At 37.5% G+C, this 25,398-nt stretch overlaps 1 protein-coding gene across 1 annotated transcript; it reads right to left on the minus strand.

Moving 5' to 3' along the window:
- Positions 1–1,288: 1,288 nt before the first annotated feature.
- zgc:112980 (uncharacterized protein LOC503706 homolog) lies at positions 1,289–23,798 on the minus strand. The gene is made up of 19 exons (XM_055221623.1): positions 23,711–23,798; positions 22,657–22,781; positions 19,707–19,815; positions 19,479–19,572; positions 18,937–19,087; positions 17,345–17,453; positions 16,354–16,479; positions 15,718–15,780; positions 14,264–14,386; positions 13,764–13,922; positions 12,278–12,331; positions 11,600–11,817; positions 9,508–9,587; positions 6,085–6,174; positions 5,125–5,205; positions 4,341–4,445; positions 3,146–3,248; positions 2,386–2,464; positions 1,289–1,310 (listed from the first exon to the last, which is right to left on the minus strand). Exons 2-19 carry the CDS (start codon positions 22,772–22,774, stop codon positions 1,289–1,291), a joined length of 1,884 nt encoding a protein of 627 aa, XP_055077598.1. The 5' UTR covers positions 22,775–22,781; positions 23,711–23,798.
- Between the last annotated feature and the right edge of the window lie 1,600 nt (positions 23,799–25,398).

Consider the following 25,398-nt stretch of genomic DNA (forward strand, 5'->3'; position numbering starts at 1 on the left):
CTTACAGTATGTAAGTGTTTGACTTTAAATTTCATAAACATTCCTAACTGTGTCCTCAGTTATGAGGTAGACAGGATCAAATACAACTTTAACTGATAACAATTGTAATGCCAATTTATTCCTAATGACAAAAATGATGTCCCATTTATTTGATGTTTTACTTCTCAAGACAATTATCTAATCAGAAAGTAGAATGAGCCTCACATGAGTCTCATTTGGGTTGCCAGTTTCAGTGCTGACATCCAGTCTATTTAGGGTTAGACCAACTGGATTTCAGCATTGAAACTGGCAACCCAAATGAGTGGCTCGTTCCGTAATTGTCAAATTGGCCACAAGCTTCTTAAGCCAAAACCAGATGTGGATCACCGTCTCCCATAAGGACTGTCCGAATAGTCTGCTGAGTTAGGAGTTAGAAAAAGGAGTCTGTACGCTTCCTTTCATAGCTCTTTTAGCATAGGAACCTCAGGAGCTTCCTAACCAGCGGGAAAGGCATCCCACAATACAGTGGCCGTGTTTAAACCTAGGTTTGCACGAAGAGTTTGTAATGCAGTAAATGTTTTATTGCCTCAGACATTACGAATACATCAGCTTTATGTAAGGGTGCAAAAGAAAGGGTCTTTTAGGGTCATCACGGTGCAGTGTATATTGAGATGTTGGAGGTGGCTCAACTTTTCAGAGTCACAGATATACAGTATGTGAAGTTTAATCCAGAGCGTTTCTATTCAACAGTATTTCTCATGTGCCAACACTAGGGTCATACAAGTACACTGTCGCTGGTTAGGCGGGTCGGATTCTCCAAGCCCAGCTGAAGCTCCTTCTTCCATATGCCTAGGACTCTTATGGTTGACCCCGTGACGTCGTTCCAAAGGTAAAGGAGTTAGGGGCTAGGGACTAGGGCTATTTGACTTGACAAATTTGGAATGAGCCGGAGAGTCATGTGAGGCTCATTCTACTTAGATTGGATCATCGTCTTGAGAACCAAATTATAACAAACAACTTGGCCATCATGTCCAGTGTTTTTGTAATTAAGAATAAATCAGCATTATAATAGTTATCAGTGAAAGCTATGTTTGATCTGAACATGTTTACCTCACAAAGATTTTGAATTCCATAAACATGACCTAAATCTTACATACAGCTCCTTTTAAATCAATGTTAACCTCCAGTAGCGTAAACACAAGAAGACTGAAAAACCTGAAATGTAAACCTTTAAGCTAGCACAAACAAAACACAGGTTAGCAGGGGTGGGGTTATCACTCACCATGATCAGCTTTTATTTGGGATGCACTCACTCCACTTCTGCATAAGTACTGGAGACAAGCACAAATTAGACATGTTTAAAATCTTATGGAAAATCACCAAGTGTAGCTTACAATATGGGCTGTTTATCAGGTTAGAAGGTAAAGAGCATCACATAGACAGGCATGATAGTTTAGCAGGAGTGTAGAGACAAAAACACTTTAAACACTGTCTGGTAAGTCTGCACAATTTTGGGGGATTCTTTTCTATTGCGATTAAAGATTTTTAAATACCGGTATATATTCATATGTTTGGACACACTTTATAATTTTCTTGTTTTAATGAATGTGTACTACTTACTAGAGTGTGTGTGTGTGTGTGTGTGTGTGTGTATGTATATATATATATATATATATATATATATATATATATATATATATATATATATATATATATATATATATATATGTATGTATATATATGTATATATATGATGTTGATGTATATGTGCTACCCTTGGACTTCGCTCAATGATTTTCATAACGAAGTCCGCAGAAATGGTTTTCACTTCAGAGCTGTGCCCTGATTTTATTTTTGTTTACTACATTTCATATATGTTCATTCATAGTTTTGATGCCTTCTGTGAGAATTTTCAATGTAAATAGCTGAAGTGAATGTAATTGGAATGATAAAACATCAAATAATGGACAAAATTTCATCTTTTCAAAGGATAGACACAAAAATGAGAAAAACTTCGTAATATCTGGAGGAGCGGTGTAAGAAACACAAATGTTCTAATTATTTCATATTGGCAGCATAAAGCTTTTGTCACTTGTAGACTAAGTGACAGCGGGAAGAGTAACCAAAACATTTTTTTTTACCAAGAGTACCGTTACTTCAATAAAAAATATTACTCAAGCAGGAGTAAAAGTATGCTGCTAGAAAAGTAACCTAAAAAGTATAATCTCTTTAAAAGGTTACTCAAGTAAATGGGACTGAGTAAATGTAAATGAGGACTACCCACCTCTAGCTAGAATAACCAAGATATGGGATGATCTTGTGCATTTTTTTAATGAATCATCTGGATGAAACTTTTTTGGTATAACAGTAGAAAGGGGTAGCCAAGTCCCTTGAGTAAATACTCACTGATCTAAGTTGAGTTTGGAGTTTGGAGTTTTTAGTTTGGAGGGGGGTATCAACATGTGGAGAAATCCCAGCGACTTGTCTGCAACATAGAGAGAGGAGAGTAGGTTTGTCAAAAAACAGATACCAATACTAATAGATACTATCAAACAATCAAACTTAATTTTAGTATTGTGACAACTCAGGGAGGTAGACATGAAGTACATAATATGCATATGACAATTCACTAAAAACTAAGAACTTCTGTATTTAAGATGTAACCAAATATCCCAGTTAGTGTTCCTTAGTGGTGCAGTTGTTAGTCTAACCATTGAGAAAACTAATAGACCACTTGTTCCCAAACCTGAAACCTGAGGGTCGGAGATTAGTTTAACACTTGCCTAAGAACATGACAACAGAACCTGATTCAAGACTTCACCCAAGTATGAAGGCATTGTGATTATTATCATTAGTTTGACAGTAGCATACTTTTACTCCCTGGTTGGAAACAACACCCAACAAATGCGTACGTAGAGATAATAATAGTGTTAAGTTCCACTTTAAATATCTTGGCTTGGTCAGAAAATGTTCCTTGCACATTTAAATTGTTCCTTCATTTTTTATGGAAATTTGTGTACTGACATAGACAGAACATCTCTCCATTCAACTTATCCTCACAAACTGGCATTTACCTGAGGTAAGACTATGGTAGGAGTACCTGTGGTAAATATTTATCAAATAAAGTAATAACAACAAAAATATGAACACCTCTCCGCACCCTGACCTGCGCTCTGGTCAATTTCCTGGGTCACCTCTGCGATGAAGGAGCTGAGGCGCTCGGAGGACGACAGACTGTCCCACAGCCAGTGCAAAGCCCACATGTTGTTCTAGGCACAGACACAGCACACTCAATATACAACAAGGGAAAGACCTGCAATATCTGTACTTGACTTTAGAGGTGACTTTATGTAATAAAGCTGCTATTGGTCCTAATAACTAGGGATGTCACATTTTTGTGTTATGATTATTGTGAGAAGAAACAATTTTATGATTATTCACAATCATAGGCACCATAAATAGTGACATTATTACTTTACTTTAGGTGTACTTTTTATGGGGCTTAATTTTGTTACATTTACTTTGTGATCTGAATAATAATGATTATTGATTAAAGGTAGAAAAGGTTTTCTCTGATAAATGTACTGCTAACATAACACCCCTTATAAATGACCTTGGCCTTATGCCATATATATGACGCTTTGGGATGGCTTTGGGTTTACATGCACGCTAGGAAAACCAGATAACTAGCCCAGTCCAATTTAAACAGATTTTTCTCGGGAACTACACTTGAGGTTTCGTGAATCAAACCTCAAAGATCACAATAACACATCTGAAGAAGCCGGTACGACCTGGATACCCGCTGCATGTAACAGATTAACATTTGGTGCAGACTAGCAAAGGTGTTCAACTGCAGGTGTAAAAAAACAGCCAGGAGTAATGCAATTCTTAGAATGTCTAAAAATCGAATTCTCAATGTAAATGAGATGTCGCTCATCCATTTCTATCAAAAAGTATCATTAATTATATGTATGAAAGTTTTTATTGTTAATTATAGCTGCAAAGTTTTAGTGCTTATGCCAATTTACAACAAGCATCTGAATGCCTTGTAAACCCCCTTAGCACCTTTCCAGTTCTGTGACCTGCTGTAGACTGGGACAAGAGTGGTCTGAGAAATTTTGGGGGTAAGACGATTTGAATTCAGTTGTTTACTTGCACAGAGAAATCCGAGTGTACTAAATGTGACAGCTTAACGTTTCTGTTTAAAGCTATGGTACTGGCTAGAACACTAATGTATGTCAAAAAGAGCCAAAGAGTTTCTGAGACAATTTAGACAGATTTATACCTAACCCTAACCCCTACTTTAACTGAATAATCTTGACACGTGTACTTGTAGCTAAATTGCGACTGCAGTATAGTACCTGAAAGCAGCGGAGCACAGGGAGCACAGGGCTGAAAGGGCCGGTCTGGATCCTCTGAGCCAGGGCCTCAGTGAGCAGCAGCAGCAGAGCCTGGTCTGGGTACACCTGTCCACATGGGGGCAGTGGAGCTGTGAGATCCAGAGAGCTTGGCTCTAACTGTAACCCCTCTTCCCTCCTCCTAAGCACGTAAACTACACTCTACTGAGGGCCTTTGGTTACAACGCAGAGCTTTGGCTGTGTTCACCAATCCATGGAACATATACCCCACTTAAAGATGACTGACCTTACATTTCATACTTTTGTATATTTAGGTCATTTTTTTCTTTGTTATAACTTTGTTCAATATTATAAGTAATAATTATATATTTTTTTTACCCTCAATATACTGTGTAGGCCCCTTTGTGTGGGCTGCCCAATTAGATTTCAGGGGTAGCCTGTGCCTGATATATGTAGTCTATATTCTGTGTGGTTGCATGAACCTGTATATTATTGGAAACTTTTTTAATCCAGACATATTGGTCATAATATTCAAAATCTATTTTATTTTATAAAAAAAAATGGCTATTCTCAATTTCCTGAACTTAAATTGCAGTGATCAAAATTCTGCAATGTTTAACAAAACATTTCTTCCAAACCACATGATTTTGGTGGCTGAATACTGACTGTAGACTTCTCAGTTAAAATTAATTTAGTGACTGAACTTTATCTTGATTCAAATTGTATTAATTCCCCCAGCCCTCGTTGCTTAGAGAAGGCAGGAGAACGTCTTTCACAGCACACTCACCTCCTGGAAGGGGCGAGGGATGTGGAAGTTGCAGGTCTCCTTGCTTTGTAGCACCATGGACTTGATAAGATTTTTGGACTCCTGCAACATGAAGCACACGTGCTATGTTTACATGCACACCAGACCTAGTCCAAATTAAACACATTTTTCTAAATGCATGTAAACCCGGGAACTATGGTTGAGGTAAATTGTGAATCGGCGGCACGGTGACTGAGTGGCATCACTCATGTCTCACAGCAAGAAGGTTGGTTCGATCCCCGGGTCACCAGGCCTTTCTGTGTGGAGTTTTTCATGTTTCTCCCCGTGTCTGGATGGGTTTCCTCCGGGTACTCCGGTTTCCCCCATCAACCAAAACATGAACGCCCTTCGAGACAACTGTTGTTGTGATTTTGGGCGTTACAAAAATAAATGAATTGAATTGAATTGAATCTCAGTAAACCGGACAACACATCTGAAGAAGCCAGTACGTACTCGGATAACAGCGTAGTCCAATTCCTTAGTCTGAACGCACTCATTTTAGATCGGCAGCTATGACAAGCTATGGCCTCTCCACTCAAGAGAAACCGAAACTTAATGTTCAATGTAGGCTACATTTGTGCTGCAGAGCAAATAACTTGTGATTAATGCAGCTCGTAGCAAATTATCAACATAAATGAGATGTTGCTTATCTATTTCTGCCAAAAGTGTGGTTGGTTATATGTATGACAGGTGTTTTTATTAGTTAGTGTAGCTGCAAAGTTTTAGTGCTAATGCTAACTTACTAAAAGCACCTGAATGCCTCGCAGCCTCACTTCACACCTATTTAGATGTTTGACATGCAGTAAACTGGGAAAAGAGTGGTCTGCCAGGTTTTGGGGCAGTTTAGCACACTAATTTCTCTGTGTATGTAAATGCAGTGAGTGAGGGCCAAGAGGACTTGGAGGACCAGAATAGAGAGAGTACCCTCATGGTGATACGTACAAGGAGGTACTCTGCACTGGGCTCCAGAAGACCACCCACCAATCCAGCAGGAGAACTGGCCAACGAGAGCACGCTGATCCAGCACTGACTCTGGCACATACACACAAAGGCAGAAAGATAAGACAATTTTACATAGGCTGTTTATGATGTGATGTTCTATGGTAAAAATCAAAGAAGGGCAGTATGGGTGAGCCAATGCTTTAAAGAAGACAAATAATCTTAAATTGGGTGTATTGTGAAAAAATTACTTCTGGCGCTTTCTACCATCATCATCATCAAAAACATGCCTGAAGATGTTTTAGATGTCATCCATATATATTTGAGTAATTTAGCAATTGTACAGGCCCATACAAGACCCATAAGCCCATGCCCACGGACTGCCATTTTCCATAAATACACAAAATCATGATACTAAACAACACACTACAACTTCACAAACCTAATGAGATGTGCAGTAGTGAAATGCAAGCCGATTGTGATAGTACTCTGAAGGGCAAGTGACTTAATGCGGGGAGCAAGAGGCGATGTGACTGAGAAAGTCAAAATCTTGGGCGCACCTCATACTCTTACCTGGTGCAAGGCTCTATCCATGGTCAGCAGTTACCAATCTTATCTTGGCTAATAACAAAAATGCCCCGACAAAAGGTCATGAATGCGGTTTGAAGGCAGAAATGCTTAAAACAAATCTGGCAATGATTCATAGATTTAAAAAACTATGCAAACTACCTCTGATGTAACAATACTGGAAGTGTTTTGTTCAGACTTTGTGTTTTGTTCAGACAGTAAAGATTCATGAAACAAGCATGAATGAAGCAAAATACAACTACAGGTACGTGTTGGATGAGGGAACAAGGTACAACATGGTTAAAAGCTCAAAACAGTCAATTTGGCATAATGTGTGTTAATAAGTTTGTTTACAATGGAGCTTATAAACTAATCAACTATTTTGTCCCTACTTAAAACCACTGATGGTTGAATGAATAAGTAACAACTTAACTTTTAGGTATTGTCACAGATGTATGCAGAAGATGCAATCTTCTACACTCAAGCCAAAAACATTCAGCAAGCTGATGATGAACTCACAGCTGCCTTGGCGTCTGTGCATAACTGGTTAAGGACTCTTGACTCTGGTTAAACACCACAAAAATAGTCTCAAAACTTCATACTAAACTAAAGCAATCAAATGTCTTAACGGAGTAGAAGTTCATCTGGTCCCAGACTTTAAATACCTTGGAGTTATCCTAGACCCAACATTGTCCTTCAAAACTCACGTAAAAAAGTATCACAGGTAATTCAATTCAATAATCAGAATTTCTGTGACATCTGGAATAACTTAAACATGAGTGCTGCTAGAACCTATTTCTACTCTATGATAATCTCCCACATAGACTATTTTTTAACTACTCTTGTCTGGTCTCTTGTCTGCCGCACAACACTCTATACCATTGAAAACCTCTATAAAGAGGCCTAAAAATACTTGATAAAAAATAATTTCCCACCACCACTGTCACGTTCTGAAAAAGCATAGACTACTGGACTTTAACCACATGGTCAATCTCAAAAGGGTTTGCCTAATTTATAAGATCCTACACTCCCTTGCACCATCACCGTTAAAGGAGTACATTAAATATAAAGACAATTTAGTAAGGACTACACGAGCCACCGCCAGAGGAGACCTGCTGATCTCTCACAGACAGACCACCTTTGGTCAGAATGTATTATCTGTCCGAGGTGGGAACCTGTGGAATAGTCTCCCTGAGAGAATGTCCCATGTACAGTTCCTTTAAAGCACAAATGAAAAACTGGTTATGGTCAAACCAAACATGCATCATCTATAGAGGCAATGTGATTTTCACGACGGAGTATATGGGTCAATTGAAAAAAAAAAAAAAATGGCGCTACGAGAAAAAAAGTCATACCATTACGAGAAAAAAGTCGTAATACTATGAGAAAAAGTCATAATATTATGAGAATAAAGTTGTAATTTCATAGTATAGTATAGGCTGCTGTGTGTGAATGAGTGACCAGTGCGTTGTGTGTTTTGGAGAATTTGGAGCATTTTGTTCAGATAAACTTTCAACTGGGGTTTACGCAGGATGAAATACTGTGTCTTTTAGCCCACCATCACCACACTATCATCAGTATAAGTACTTTGAAGGGACACTGCCAGCATTTGAGTTTGTTTAGTCGGAGGAACCAGACAGATTTGGAAGAAATTGCTATATCTTAACAAAATGCTCCAAATTCTTTATAACGCATTCACGAACAGCAGCCTATATTCTCATAAAAATACGACTTTATTCTCATAATATTACGACTTTAATGTCGAAATGCTACGACTTTATTCTCATAGCACCCGCATATTTTTTTAATTTAAGTGACCCTTATATTCCGTCGTAGATTTTAACTTTTCTATAGAGACATATTTGCATGTATGGGCAAAATATGAAGGTGGTGGGAATAGAATGTAAATGTTTTGAATGGGCCAGACTGACTGAAAAAATGGGGACTGTGCAATGAATGGAATGTGCAATATTTTGTGTGGTGGAATAATGGGAACTGCAGCATGTGGAATGTGCAATTTTTATGTTGACCCTTTCAGTACCCCAGCCTTTGGGACAGAGGATGGAAATTAGCCTTTGGCTATAATCCAGCATGTTTACGTTAATGTTGAATCATGTTTGTTCAATAACATGCAATCAAATAGATAAATAAATAAATAAATAAATAGGAAATGTGATGAAATTTGCTGACAGACAAAATGGTAAACTTTGTGATAGTTGTTGTTTGATATATTGTGTTTATGACACTTTCAACTAAAATAAACAGGATCTCAATTTTGTTCCGTAAAATACTATTGTGGCATCACAATTTCTGGAGGGTCAATAATGCTGCTTATCTCACTGAGATGTTATTGTTTTGTTCAGAAAATTCCACAGTGGGGCATTAAACGTATCCATCTCCAAGGAGACAAGCAGATGGTGCTTTCAAGCCAAGTTACAGGTGAGATCTGTTGTCTTTTTAGCAAAAAAAAATGCATTTTCAGATATACACTTAAGGCCCAGTAAATTTCTGCCCCAGTACAGATATATTGTATCTTGAGTTCAAAATATGTCTACTGCTGTGCATCTAATTAGAAAGTGTATTCTTATCCGATAATCAGGAAGTGCATGGTTAGCATGCTTGTTGCTGGTAGCTTTACAATGAAGGTAAAACTCTGCTTTGCTCTCTCAACATTGAGAAAAGCACCTATAAACTCATCACAGTGAATAATTTGGATACCCAGAATGCAAAAGGTAAGTGAGGAATAACTATGGACCACTGCAAACTTTTTAAAATGAACTAGTTCTGCTTTTCACATTTTAAGAAAGTAAAAATCAGGTACAGCTCCTTTAAGTATGAAAAAAAATGTAATAGGCTTACATCATTGATAATGTCAGAGCAGTAGGCCTGAGCTTTGAGAGCAAACTTCACCAAGTCCAGGCGCTTTAGAGGAACTGCACCTGCACGACAACAACACGATTTAGTGACAGGAGTCTAAGCACAGGAAATATGGATACATGGTGGGTTTATAGATAGTTAAAAGTTCTACTGACCCCGCTCACAAATCAGGAGCAGCAGAGAGGGATCATTTAAGGGATGTGATTTGGAAAAGGAATACTGATGGCATGAAGACAATGTTTAAGATTCCTCAAACCGGTGCTGAAAGATTATTTAAAATGATGTGTACGCAAAATTTAGATTTAAAATTCCATTAAACCTGACCTATCTGTATCCCCAGATATGATATGACATGTTCAAATTAAACAAGTTTTACCAGCAACAGGCGGGCAGGGGAGGCAGGTGTTCATTTGTGCTATAAAGATTGATTATCTATATTTTATCTATGCCAATGTGGGTATTAGGTGATTGAATAGGCAAACGAGGCAAGAGGTTAGGCGAGCTGCACCTCGAGGGCAAAGTGACATTTTAATCAATGAATAACTGACCAAAGCTAGATTGATTTCAGACAGGCTCTCTATCTAATTGAAAATATATTTTTATACACTTCATCTAATATATTAAGTTCCTATGGCTTAATAAAATGTGATTTAGTGTGAGTGTATTTTTAGCCGTGTTGATGTGATTTAAGACACATTGAAATATTCCGAGGTGAGGCTAGCCTCTCACAATGCCTGGGCCTTACTGAAGGGGTTGAGCTTTGATATTTGTATTGTTCTGCAAAAAAAAAAAAAGCACCAACGACAAACTAGCTAGAGTCGAGTGCAATGATGGGTGAAACAAGGGAAGACAGATCTAGATCTAAGGCTCAAAAATGTTTCCAAACTGGAATTCCAAGCAAAACGGGATATTATAAAAAAAAAAAAAAAAAGAAAGACCTGCACTGGAGCTTAAGGGATCACTTCAAACAACTGGACAGAACACTCGCACTTTTAATAAGGACAGGTACACTTGTAAAGAATGACTATGTGGTTGTGCTGTAAGAAACTGCCTGTATTGTATTGTTTGTCTTAAAAAGACATAGAGCCGCAACAAAACAGACCAAGGATGCCGTTCTTCGTTGGCCACAATATCCATCGAGAGAAAGACTTGTTAAAGGAGGACTCTTATAACCAAGTAATGAACCTTTTTGCAGAGGAGGAAAGAAGCATGGAGCAAAGTGATGGATTTCTATTTCAAACTGTGGTGTGCCAAATACTATTTTGTTTGCAAATTAAATGTAAAAATATTTTAAAACAATGAAATTGAATAATAAATGTTTAGAACATATTAAATGTCATTGCATTTTAAATGTTTACGCACAAACACGCAACAAAGCTTGTTGGCCCATTATCATCCAGCTTCACTGCTACACCATTTGGACACCATTAACATGGTATTTTTAGCATAAAGATTAGATTACTAATGCTTAACTGATGGACAGTACAAAACTATATACATTTTTTTGAAAGTTTAAAAATATTTGGGTGTAAATTAACATGTTACATTTATAAGTGAAGGCATTATGAAATATAAACACCTACATGCAGCTAAAAAGACGATTATCCAATTAGAAGCATAATGAGAATCACATGAGTCTCTCATTTGGGCTGCCAGTTTCAATACTGAACTCCAGGATTCTCTCTGATCTGAATCATCACTATGTAAACAACAGCACCTGCAGCCAATCATTAATCAGTGTTAGTGCGACCTCTGCAGCTCAGTGAGTGAATTCTGGAGGTTCTAAGGTTTCACATGAGGCCTGTCCATGTACTGAGAATGAGAAAAACTTGTATGTGTCCTCTATCTGCACATTAAGGCACTGGCAACCCCGGCTTGGTTGTAATACCATCTATAAAACTGTAGCAGCACAGGCTACTGAACTAGTTCAGTTTTTCAGATTTTAAGACCATAAAAAGGTATAGCGAATTTAACCATAACCAATCTTGAATTATCTGCATTTTGACAGTTAATAGGTAAACAACCATAGAAACCTGCCCTCCAGCTCAGTCTTAAACTATAGGCTCTTTATGACCTGGGATAGGTTTCCAGGCAGCATTGGGGGAGCAGAGATCAGCGTGCACACGCAGGACCTGCATCGGAGCCATAGCCATTTTAAAGATGTACAGGTAGGACAGGAAGAGCCGGGGTGAGAGGCTGGAGGTCTGTGAGATCAAGAGGTTCTGGAGGGCAGAGTGGAGCTGTCCGTCAACACACAGGAAGAAGGGCACCAGGTCCAGCACTTGGTGGAAACTGGACACAGGACACACACATGCTGGTAAAAAACATACTGAAGGGAGAGTGATGGAATGGCAGACATTCACACACTCAGAGAACATTTTGGATAACTTGTACCTGCGACTGTGCTTTGTAAAGTGTTAGTTGAAAATATGATTGTACAATTTCATAAGATAATAGAAACAAAATTATATTTTAAGTCAAAGTAATTATATTAATTTTATGTATAGGCTTTGATAATCATTGTACACAGTAATCAAATCAACAGATTACAATGACAACTTACAAGTGTCAACTTGAAACTCGATCAACAATAAAAATGCTAATTTATTGGCCAATGCGTCATTACTATTGAGCCCTGCAGAGGCATATGTAAGGTAATAAAGAAAAGAATCCCGAGCAATATGTAATAAAGATCTTCTGTCTACAAAGATGAATTCTTAGTTGTATGCAAGTAGATCTGTGGAAAACCTACATTTTGGGGTCATCGGTCTGGACCACCCGGAGGTAGCGACACAGCTCTCTGTACCTGCACAGACAGATGCCTTAGAACAAACCAAGTGGCATGATTACCATGGACTATGTATTACCTAAATAACTGCAGAGAACTAAATGCCTCCATGGGGTCTTACCTGGTACTTAAGTCGACTACAGCCACTCAAATCTGGGGATTTCATGTCCATTGGTTGGATTAGTCGACTAAAACTGCCAATACTATTATGCATCTCTATGTGTCTGACCCAAACTTTACTATCAAGACTACACACTAGGGATGCACCGATCCAGTTTTTTCTGTTCTGATACCAATGTTGATACTTTGGCTTTAAGTATCTGCCACTACCTAATATCAGGCAATACTAGAGCAGAGATTGAAAATATAATCCTTAACATTTACTTTAAACATAAACAGCATAAGGTAAAAAATGTATCCACCAAAATGCAGTATCAGCTGAACCGATATCTTGAAAGCCAATATTCGATACCAGTGCATTGGTGCATCCCTACTATACACCTGCACCGGAGTTCATGCAAAAAAAGTATACATTAACAATGTTTATAAAGACATATTGAACTTGTGAATCTCGAGTTAAATCTGCCTTTTTTTATATACTACAAAATACTAAATCATCAGCTAACTCACTCACTACTCCTTTCTGCTGTTGTCCCATATAAATCCTTATTATCTATTATTTATTTTTATTTTTTATGTTGTGTTTCCAGCAGGTTTATACTAAGACTATGATGGCACAAGTGATCTATATTTGAATCATTTTTATTTTATTTACATTTTTTGGAGTATAAATGTCATTTATTGCCTCTGATCAAAAAAGCAGTGATTACAAATTAAATATGGTTACTTCTTTATGTTTATGACAACAATGGAAGCATAAACTTCAATTTGTATCATTTTTTTTTTTTTTGTACATCTTTTTTTAACTATAATGATAAAAATTAATAGGAAACACTGCTAATGATTAGTGGAATAATACAAATTTTGGCTGACTATAAGTAAAGGCCTACAGTAGTGATGATTTGTATAGAGCAGTGCTTCTCAATTATTTTCTATCATGCCCCCCTATAAAGAAGAAAAACCTTCGCGCCCACACTCTGAGGACTGCAGGGACAGACCTCCTGCTGGTGCCCAGAGTCAGGACTAAACATGGGGAATCAAAGTTTCAGTTTTATGCAGCTAAAACCTGGAACAGTCTTCCTGAAGATGTGAGACTTTGACAATGTTTAAATCCAGGCTCAAAAAAAAAAAAGTTCTGTTTAGCTGTGCACATGACTGTAAGGTTTTTATTCTGCACACTTCTGTTTTAATGTTAATTTTATGGTAATTATTTATGTTTTGATTTGTGCGATTTTAATGTCTTTCTTATTCTGTAAAGCACTTTGAATTACTTTGTGTACGAATCGTGCTATACAAATAAACTTGCCTTGCCTTCTTGAGCTGCTCCTACCTGCCTTCGTGCTGCAGTCTCTCCGTCCTCAACTGCACCACATAAATGTGCTCCAGGAGGACATCCTTTTTGCCTTTTCGGTCTTTACGAAAGCCACACACGTTCTGTCCCCTGAGCACAGAGCCCAGCAACACATCGTCCCAGGGCCGGACAGACAGGCTGCAGAGGGGAGAGAGAATGGGAGGGGAGTGTAGAGAAAGAAAAGATAGGGTAGAGACACATAGGAGAGAGAGGAAAGAGAGAAAAAAGAAGAGAGGAGAGGATAGGACAGAGGAGAGAGGAGGGAGAAGAGGGGAAAAAAGAGTAGAGAGAAGATGGGAGTGTATTGAGAGGAGAGAGAAAGAGAGGAGAGGAAAGGAGAGAGAGGGAGGAACAAGTTGGGGGAGAAGAGGGGAGAGCAGAGAGAAGAGAGGATACCAGGAAGAAAGGATGGAGAAGAGAGAGAGGAGTAGGTCAGTCAGAGTACAGACACACTACAGTAAGAAGTGCCTCACACACACCTGGTCTTGAGGCTCTTGAGCTCAGCGGGCAGAGACAGCTTCTTGTAGAACTCCTGTAGTTTGTGGATGAATTCTGTTGTGAACTCGCCCATCACGATTTGTCTTTGTAATGACAAGATCACTCTGAAATAATAAGAGTTCACGTTTAGAATGTGCTCTACCCCCATGGGCAGACTGACAAGCAGCTGTGAGTCAACAACACAAGCACTATTGTCACAAACCTGGATGTCTGTATTTTTGGAGGCTCATACTTAAGACATAAATCCAATTCTCTTTTACCAATCAGTTTGAAATGTTCTGAAAGTTGCCTGTAAATGTCTCGCTCGAGGTTCAAGGAAGTACTGCACTAAACGTCAACGTTTGAAAGAGTTCATGACAAGCTTGTTTTTAAGTGGACCTATTCTGCAAGATCGACTTTTTAGAGCTTTTTAACCATGTTATAGTTGTTTTCTCTTCTCATTTACCCTCTCAAAGTTGTATTTGGAGTATTTTGTGATTGTTTGTGCAATCTTTAATTGCTTATTTTCAAGATGGCATATTGTCAATCTACCCGTTTCCACTGCCCCTGGTGCACACGCCGACTGCTCTGTACTTCAGTCTCCAATTTTATTTTCTTAAGCGGTGATATGTGTAGGATTTGGCAGCGTTACATAGTCATTTTGGTACAAATGAAAAAAAAAATGATGTGCAGCAATCCATAGAAGGTGCCGGCAGCTGAGACAATGTTTACGCAGACGTCAGCTCCCATTGGGCACTGCAGTTTTCTAACAAGGAAGTCAGCGGACTTGTTTCTTTTATTAAGTCATTTTAGATGAATATTGTGATTCAAAATGTGCAAATTACAGCATAATGATCCATAGGTGTCATAGATTATAACTATATAGCAGACACAAGCACAATATGTCTTCTTTAAATAAGCCCCCCTTTTTTATAGGTATTAAATATTTGAAATTTGAAAAAAAAAAAAAAAAAAAAATTGATAAATAAATAATTAAAATAAAAATTCACTATAGCTCCAACCTTTATATAGAGGCAAGAGACACAACCGTATATAGAGGATCAGACTGTAGACTAGAGTTGTCAAAAGTATCCAAAATCAGATACTAAAACTAGAATCAAAATTAGATTCACTTGAGCAGGTATTAATACTAAGAAAGTCAAATTCACAGGACAGAAATTAACCATTTCTAAATAGCTTTAGATAAATCTTGAACTGTATCAGAAGTATAAGACACATAGACTAGTATATGCCCATGGACCACTATGGAACCTAACTGGACACCTGAGGTATTAAAACAGATATAAGGACACATGGGAATATAAAATAAACTACTATGATTTAATAATGAAAATCACATTCTATTGTCTAAAGAAAGATTGTTTTTATTAAGTTTGTCTGCAGTAGTGTTGCTATGATACTAAAATTTCAGAGTCCTATGAGAGAAATTGCATACCTGTTAATTAGTTCTGTTCTTGCTACAGCAGCATTAGACATAGGAGTCTGTAGTGCAAATGTGCTGTGGACATGACAAAACTATGTTAGAGTCACTTATCTAAGCTATAGTGGTCTGTGAGAATATACACTACCAGTCAAAAGTTTGGACGCACTTTTTCTTTTTCTTTATTTTCATGATTATTTACATAGTAGATTCTCACTGAAGGCATCAAAACTATGAACAAACACATATGGAATAGAATAACCCTAAAATAAAAGACTTAGATATTAATGTTTTTTTTTAACTAGTCACCCTTTGCTTTGATCACTGCTTTGGACACTTGGCATTTCTAGACCACAAGAGCACAGCTGTGAAGTGAAAACCATTTCAGGAGACTTCATTGTGAAACTCATTGAGAGAAGACCAGGGGTTTGAAGCACTGTCTTACAAAGCAAAAGGTGGTTATTTTGAGGAATTTGGATATAAAATATAAAAAAATATTTGTTATTTAAATGTTTTTCTTTGCTACGTAATTTCATATATGTTAAACCATATATTTGATGTCTTTCATATGTATATAAAATGTAGAAAGGCAGATGAATAAGAAGGCGTGCCCAAACTTCTGACTGGTTGTGTATATGGAGAGAGCAGTACCCAGACACAAAGTAGTGAGACACAAAGGCCTCTGCGGCCCCCAGCTGCATGATGGCCCCCGCTCTGTTGTCCTGTCTCTCTGCCAGGTCCAGGAAGGAGCCAACACACTCGTACACCGGAGTATAACTGTAAGACAACCATACACTCACATGCAGGACTGTACATCTGAACATTAGTGTTACAAAAGACACTGCATCTCCCTTCACCCCATCACCACTGTGGACTCTTTCCGCTTCCTGGGCACCTGCATCACCCAGGATCTCAAGTGGGAGCCGACCATCAGCACCCTCATTAAGAAAGCCCAGCAGAGGATGTTCCACCTACGGCAGCTGAGGAAACTCAAGCTGCCGGTCCAGATGATGGTGCAGTTTTACACTTCCATCTTTGAGTCCATCCTCACCTCCTCCATCATTGTGTGGTTCGCTGGGGCCACTGCCAGGGACAGACAGAGACTGCAGCGCATTGTGCGCTCTGCTGAGAAGGTGATTGGCTGCAGCCTTCCATCTCTACAGGACCTGTACGTCTCCAGGACTCGGGGGCGAGCAGGCCGTATAGCAGCTGACACTTCTCACCCTGGACATGGACTATTTGAGCCACTTCCCTCTGGCAGGAGGCTACGGTCCATTGGGACCAGAACCTCTCGCCATAAGAACAGTTTCTTCCCCTCTGCTGTTTGTCTCATGAACACTTTATAATATCTGCACTAAACTGGACACTTAATAACACCGGTCACTTTAATAAGCCATGTTTACACTGTTGTTTTGATGCTGCTGTTGTATATATTTTCTCCCTTTAAGTATTTCATTCAATTTTTTAAGCATATCTTTTTAACTTTGTGCATGCCCTTATTTGTATTTGTATTTGTATTTATTCAGTGTGTTTATGTTGCACTTTTTCACCAAAGCAAGTTCCTAGTTTGTGAACTGTGTTCACAGACTATGGCAATAAAAGTCTTCTGATTCTGATTTATAACAATGGCACTGATACTTACTCATGGACCCGGCCTTGTGCTGTGGGGCTGTATTCTTCTGCTGGTTTTCCGCTCAAATAGGCAGAGAATCTTACAGTCAGCTCTTTTTTGAACCTCTGCAGCAATATTTCTGAAAAGAAACCCGTCAATTAAGCAAGAGGTAAAAAAGCGTGATGTGATGGCTGCCAGCTCACCACATGTTTTACTTTACAAAGGCGTACACTACCAGTCAAGTCTGGACACATCATCTTGTTCAGTGTTTTATATACACAGAAGACATCAAATATGTGAAGCAAGATGTATGGAATTATGTAGCAAGGAGTTAGATAACTCAAATATTGTTTATATTTTATATTCAAATACTCAAAGTATCCACCTTTGCTTTGTTAGCAATGTGGAAAACCCTTGAACTTCTCCCAGTGAGCTTTATGATAAAGTCTCCTGAAATGATTTTCACTTCACAGGTGTGCCTTGTCAGAGTCAAGAATTCCTAAAAGTGAAAAAGGGTGGCTATTATTAAAAATCTATAACAAGTTTTGAGTTATTTTGAGTGTATTTTTTGCTTACTAGATTCCATATGTGTCATTCATAGTTTTGATGCCTTCAGTGAGAATCTACAGTCACGTAAATAAAGAAGAAACATACTGTATTTTCTCGACTATAAGTCACACTTTTTTCATAGTTTGGCTGGGGGTGAGACTTGTACTCAGATGCAATTTATATGTGAAATATATAGGGTTTTTTTCTTCATTATTATGCATTTTTTGGCTGGTGCCACTTATACTCCGGAAAATACGGTAAAGGAAAAAGTGTGTCCAAACTTTTGGCTGGTAGTGAATAGTCTGGACCAGGGGTCTTCTCTCAGAGTTTCATAGATGTGAAATGTTTCATAGATGTGAAATTATGGGTGGATTAACTCAAATCAGATAGACACAGTCCATGTCAACACTAAGACTGCAGCTTACGAGAGCAGTGCCTGCATGCCTGAGGTGTAGGCTTGTAATTACAATATCAATACATGACAGATGGAACAATACATTTTGAGGCTCAATATTTATCGCGTGTACAATTTCTTTGCAATAATGGGGAGATTTTTGTTATTTGTAATACAGTAAGTTTTGAGCTCTAAAGGTTAAATAAATTATTCTATGGCTAATTATTGGTTCAATCTGCTATTTATTTGTAGCAGCTCAAGCCTTTTAATGATACGGTGTATTCAGTATAAAATAAGTTTACTGGGATTATCCTGCTTTGTGTCAGTGGCATAAAGTAGTTTCAACATTATATTTTATCATAACATTTCTCTGTAGCAATACATCATGTTTCATTGTGTTTTCTATCATGACAGGCCTACTGAAGTGGTATCTGTGTGCCTGAGGTGGTCCTGAGCTAGTACCCGTGTGCTTGAGGTGTTCCCGTGGTAGTACCCGTGTGCCTGAGGTGGTCCTGGGGTGGCACCTGTGTGCTTGAGGTGTCGTTAAAGTGGTATGTGCATGCTTGAGGTGTTCTTGAGGTGGTACCCGTGTGCTTGAGGTGTTCTTGAGGTGGTACGTGCGTGCTTGAGGTGTTCTTGAGGTGGTACGTGCGTGCTTGAGATATTCCTGAGTTGGTACCTGCGTGCCTGAGATGTGAGTCGATTTCACATAGCGTCAGGTTAAAGCTCTGCAGACCTCCGAGCAGGCTGCTGTTCCTCTGATTGTTCCAGAAGGTGCTTCTCTTGTGGCTATTGCAGTGACACACTCCACTGTAAGTCCACACCTTACACTGGGACACACAATCACTTTAGTCTCTGTCCCTCTCAAATGTGTCAATTCATGTACAAGCAGGAGGTATTGAATAATGGATATTATCACAATTGATGTATTGTTAAAATATTATCTATCATCAATGTCATCTAGATAATAAAAATTAAATAAAACCAAGACAATCATTTTTGTCAATATTGCCAACCCCTAGTCAACTGACAATCAAAAACATTGAAAGCTATTGTTTTCATACACAAAATATGGCATACTCCTGAGCGAGTATTGCTTTACATAGACATAGCTGGTACCACTCCAACATTTTACACCAAAAACCAACTCAAAGAATATCAGAATTTCAAAGAACCTTTAAGACTTCAGAATACAACAGGTTTTGCGCTAAATAGACCCACCTGTGAGGCTGGCTTGTCGCAGATGTAGCAGAAACACTGTTCACACATGAGTTGGTTGTTGTCTATGGGAGTGCTGATCTCACACTCTGTCGCCCTGAACTCCACAGCCAAACACACAAACAGGTTCATATACAGTAGAGTTGTCAAAAGTATCGGAAATTGGGTACTAATTGATACTAAAACAATTGAAACTAGATAGATACTGTTTGTGTGTGTGCGTGCACGTACATAAAGGGCTGTATGGGGCAGTCATAGCGAGCGTGGGGCAGTACGTCAGCACAGCGAGAGAATGTCACCACCATGTCCTCCTCCATGGCACTGCTGGATAATACACTGTCTGAAATAAAGGAGGAGTTTGAGTATTGTTTGTAGGGCCAGAGGTGGGTAGAGTAACCAAAAATTTTAAGACTAACATTACCTCAAAAAAATACAATTCAAGTAGAAGTTCAAAGTAGTGGTCCAAGAAATTACGGTACTCAAGTAAGAGCCACTTCAGAGTAATTTTCAAACGTAACATCTGATTTATAATTTGAAGCTTACATAATTTGAAGGACAAAACATAAAAACATGCACACAATCTGATATTATCAAAGGATAGACCCAAAAATAAGACAAACTAAATCATATCTAAAGGAGCGGTGCAAAAAACACTAACGTTAAAATCATTTCATATTGTCAACAAAAAGCTTTTGTCACTTGTAGAATTACTCACAGACGGAAGAGGAACCATAACTTTTACTCACTACTGTTATTACAATGAAAATATTACTCAAGTACAAGTAAAAGTATTCTGCTAGGAAAGTGCTTTGAAAAGTAAAATTTCTTTAAAAAGTTACTCAAGTAAATGCAACTGAGTAAATGTAATAGAGTACTACCCAACTCTGATTAGGGTTGCACAATATACAGAAAAAGTATGAATATCGCACGACTGGCTGACACAATTATTGATATTGTAAAAAAAAATATATATATATATATATATATATATATATATATATATATATATATATATATATATATATATATATATATATATATATATATATATATATATATATATATATATATATATATATATATATATATATATATATATATATATATATATATATATATATATATATAATATATATATATCCCACACATATATATATATATGTGGGAGCATGGGTGACATAGGCTTGTTGGCTGAGCATTGGACAGAATCTTAAAGCTGACCAACAAGGGGGGTTGGAATAGTGCCTGAGAGAGATCATTAAATTACTCAAACATGCATGGATAAAACCACTTCAGGCATGTTTGAGATGAGGAAACAACATTACAACATGGCAGAAAGCTCCAAAAAGTCGATTTTGCATAACACCTACTAAAACTGCATATTTAAACTATTGACCATTGGGGAAGTCTTTTATGAATGAGCCAAAACTGATTTAATACATTTTTCCCAGCCCTATATGATGAATATGTATCATTGTTTTACATTAGTTCAGAGGCAATTTGTGAAGATAACTAGAAAAAACAAAGTTAAACACACACACACATACAAGAAGTAATGCTGAATTATAAAAAGGAATCTTCTCCCTGTTAAAAGGTCTTACATTGTGCAAAATCGATTCTTGTGAGCTTTAAGCCACATTAGAATGTTGTTACATCAAAAACATACCTGGAGTTGTGTTTTGTTTCATTAACAAATGTTTGAATAATAATTAGCCTGTCTACATCTCCAAAGCTTTGAATTGTCTGTTCCACCTTGTCATGAAGCGGTAGTTGGTTAGTAGAGATTGTCAATTCCAGGTTTCCAATTATCCACATTATTCTAGTGATGGTGCTGTTGTGGAATTTTTAGTAGTAAAAAACTTAATATAAAATCAACAGAGAAATTGTCTTGAATCAAAGAGTCTGGTTTATTAAATCAATTGTGCGCTCAATCATCAAAGAGCTGTTGTCCCTATCGAGGTGTTGTGTCGCCCTCAGCTGACAAATGAACATGCATACAGTGTCATCAAAACAATAGTACCAGTTTTGTCTAGTTCAAGTGGCTCGAGGCCACTGGACACATCTTCCCGTAGGCTCCAAGGGCTACCAAACAAGAGATACACCCATACATAACAACAGATGGTATTACGAAGATTGGGTTAAAGAGATCGTTAACAGTAAAGATTTATGGTAAAGAAGGCCATAACAGTGCATGGAATTTAAAAACACAGTGTAGAAGTTCCTGTTTTACCATGTGACATCACAAGGTGGAACAAAATATTCTCTGTTTGAAAGATGAATTCTCCTAAATTTGCAGGATTTGTGTGTTTAACATACACACATATAAACAAAAGTCCAGGTATATTTTTGATGAGGAGGCAAAATTGTAACATAGATCAGAAGATGGAGTAATATGGGCCCTTTAATCACTCATTTGACAAAATAAAAGTCATATCAAAATCATGACTATTGTGCGAATTAGACAAGCTTTATGGTTGCTAGGTAACACTCAGTAAAATTATGAACTTCAACAAAACTGTTAGACTACAGAATTCAGAAGAAGACTCTTTTTGCAAAGTTTGAAAATTATGTTAACTATTAGTAATGTGACATTTGGGATTGAGTGGGCTCTTTTGAACAGTTCTTTAACATGAACAGCTGGAGCAGGATCACATTTTTGAAAAAGAGTTGAGCCTTTTTCTTTCTAGTTTTTGTACTGATTAACACTGAACCAACACAAGAATCAGCACAGAAGCAGAGCAGGTGACAGGAGTGAGAGCACTGTGCACAAAAAACATATTTGGCATCTTAATAACAGTTAGCTTTTTAAATTATTATTATTATTGTAGTGTAACATTTATTTAGATTATGCATAATTTCGTTTGGTGAACACACTCTCAGGTTGAATCATTTTAAACAAATCTTAGCCTTGGTCATTTTTCTCTGTGATTAGTTTGTAAATAAAATTAGTTCTCACATTGGCTTCTGTCAGATAAACAAAGGAGGAGGAGCCAGTCTTTTGAATGGCTCTTTGACATGAATAGATCCAACAGATTTGGATCCCATAAAAGTGCAAAGTCCCATCATCATTAACTATGTTTTAGTGAAGTGAAAAGTCTAACCTGTCATACGCACATTTGTCACTTATGATTATTCAAATCACAATAACAATCAAACACAAGGAATAGGAATTAGGCGTTACCTATATTCTTGTTGACAGGCTCCACCTCCACAAACAGCACAGACGCCTCTTCTTCCTCTGGCTCATCATCATCACTCAGAATGATGACCTCTGCATTGTCCACTGTGCTGCACATCATACGTCTACTTCGACAGAGACAAGGAAAAAGCATTACAGAGGCATAGGGATGTGTGTTTGCTGAGGCGAGAAATTCCAGAGCTGTGGAGCTGCGGTCTGGTCTAGAAGGCTCCTTTCTCCCATGGTTCTCCGTGCTGTGAAGATGCTGCGTTGGAGTGTGGAAGGTCAAGAATTCTTTTAGGTAAAGAGTAGAGATAGACCAATAACACTTTAGTGAGCAAAGAAAACTACACAAACAATGAGTACAGCTTTAACTCAATGGAGACTGTCAAGTTACAGGTCAGACCTTTGGAGAGGCAATCTCACTCATTGTAAAAGAAAGGGAGTTGTTCATGGTATTTTGAACAACAGAAAACACCTTATTGCCATACTGCGGAACATTCAAAGCAAAGCAGTAACATTTCCGTAGAGATAAAATGGTGATGGATTTCTTATTCCCCAAAACGTTACCTGTGCCTTTGACTTTTTTGCATAGGTTACTACATTGTTATAATAACCTGCACAAAAAGTAAGTGACATTGTAGGAATTTCACGTCCATATTTCAAAATAAAAGTGATTAGAAATACACAGATGACAACTTTTTAAATGTCTTACTGCTTAATCCTGGTTTAATTCTGGTCTAGTCCCGTTTTAGTTTAGGCTTCGATTCACGTAATTTTGACTGATTTATTCTGATTTGTTTTAAATATGATTTAAACCTAGGTTGGGCCTATATTTTTAAGTGAGAACTAAATCAATAACACAAGCTACATTAAACTTAAACAAATTGTTGTCAATATAAAGAAGGAAAAGATGTTATTTCAGTCAGCCCAAAGGTAAGTTTTACAAGGCAGTCGTTTAAAAAAAAAAACCTCGCTAAACACAACAACATGACACGCAAAATTATTACAACTCACTAATTACTGAAAATTAAACATCTCTATAATAAAGACTTACCTTTAAAGCTAAAAAACTTCAGTAACATCAAAGTAAACAGTGGACATGTTTCGCGCGCGGAGCCGTAACCCACACCGGAAATGACGTAAGAATTTTCCTCGTGACTTCCGTGTCTATAATAATAATAATAATAATAATAATAATAATAATAATAATAATAATAATAATAATAATAATAATAATAATAATAATAGGGATGTTCATTTATTTATTTTATTTTTTGCACACATGGTAGATATTTCCATATCCATGCGCTTCTATTTTGTAAAATTTTATTGCATTTTGCTTGTGCATTTGAAGAAAAACAAAATAAGCACAACTAAACTGTAGAGTTCATTGTAGTTTGTCTTTTTGCCTTCGTTCCTAATAAAAACATTTGGACAACAACAACAACAACAAAGCATTCAGTTTGCTGACATCTGCTGGTCTCGGGGTGACTGACAACATGCTCCTGTCCTTTTTAGTTTTGCTCATGAAATTGAACTTCTCAGAGTACATTATACTTTTAGCTTGCTTATTTGGATGTTCATCTGTTTTTGTTCATATATAGGATTTTCACTTCACCATTGGTTTAAAGTATATGAGTGAAGAGAGGACAGAGGATGCTGGGAAGTGACCTGGGTTTGCCCATTTATGATGCAGAGGCAGTTGTATTCCAGCTCCCACAACTTCTGTTTCGTTGCTGGGCACCACACTTCTCACACCTGTCTTGCTGTCAGTATTTGAAGTGCATGGTAATATGAATGTGAATGGTTGGTTTAATTTACATCTATTGGACTTGTCCAAACTTTACTCAGTTTTGACTATTAGTGTTCACCTCAGCAATGCTAGACTGCAATTTTAAGGTATGGCATGTTCCTGGCCTCTTTTCAAAAATAATTTTATGTAGTGGTGGAAAGGATTGTGTACAATTATGACTAAAAATCTTATATTGTCCTCTAGAGTACTATTTATAGTTGAATGCCATTTTAAAAGGATAAATCTGTTTTACAAAACATTACACTTGTACTCAGTGTAAATAATTACACCTTACTACCTGAATCTTTACACATTTACAGTAGCTTGCATATTTACTTTCCAACCCTAATTTTATGCAACCACACTAACGTCATACAGAGGTGGGTAGTACTCAGCTACATTTAGGTGAAAAACTTTAAAGAAACCACTTTTCTATAGCAGCATATTTACTCCTATTTTAGTTGTAAACTTACTCAGTGGGAAGAGTAACCACAAGTGACAAAAGCTTTAATAAAATGGATTTGAACATTTGCATTTCTTGCACTGCTCCTTCAGATATGATTTAGCACTTCTGGGTCTATCCTTTGACTTGATGTAATTGGAAGGACAAAACAGTCTAATAATTTCTTGGAACACTACTTTGTAGTTCTAGTTTAAGTAACGTTGCCATTTTTAACCTTAATACCACCAAAACTAGGCTTAGAGTGCATTTAAAAAAAAAAAAAAACAACTTTTAATGCAAATTTTATCCAAACTTTGCAAAAGTGAATCAATTTTTACTCGGTTTGTGCTTTGTGTAATATGCATTTGATTTCAGCTTCCCATTATCTTTTGAATGATAAGCAGCCCGCCAAAAGGCATTCAGTCCTGTCACCTGTCCCAAGTGCAATTTTTGGCTACTCAACCCCCTCTGAACCACCCAAACACATGAAAACAAAAACACAAGAGTA

This window comes from Periophthalmus magnuspinnatus, chromosome 1 (genome assembly GCF_009829125.3).
Source record: "Periophthalmus magnuspinnatus isolate fPerMag1 chromosome 1, fPerMag1.2.pri, whole genome shotgun sequence".
Classification (NCBI taxonomy): Eukaryota; Metazoa; Chordata; class Actinopteri; order Gobiiformes; family Gobiidae; genus Periophthalmus; species Periophthalmus magnuspinnatus.

Bases quoted from the DNA above. Each gene is read 5' to 3' on its own strand.
- zgc:112980 (XM_055221623.1), bottom strand. From the start codon at position 22,774: ATGATGTGCAGCACAGTGGACAATGCAGAGGTCATCATTCTGAGTGAT. The intron at 17,454-18,936 runs GTACCAACTCAG...GTTTCTTTTCAG, and splicing joins CTCACATCTCAGGCACGCAG to AAATATTGCTGCAGAGGTTC. The intron at 3,249-4,340 runs GTACTATACTGC...GTCTGTGCCTAG, and splicing joins CTGTGCTCCGCTGCTTTCAG to AACAACATGTGGGCTTTGCA.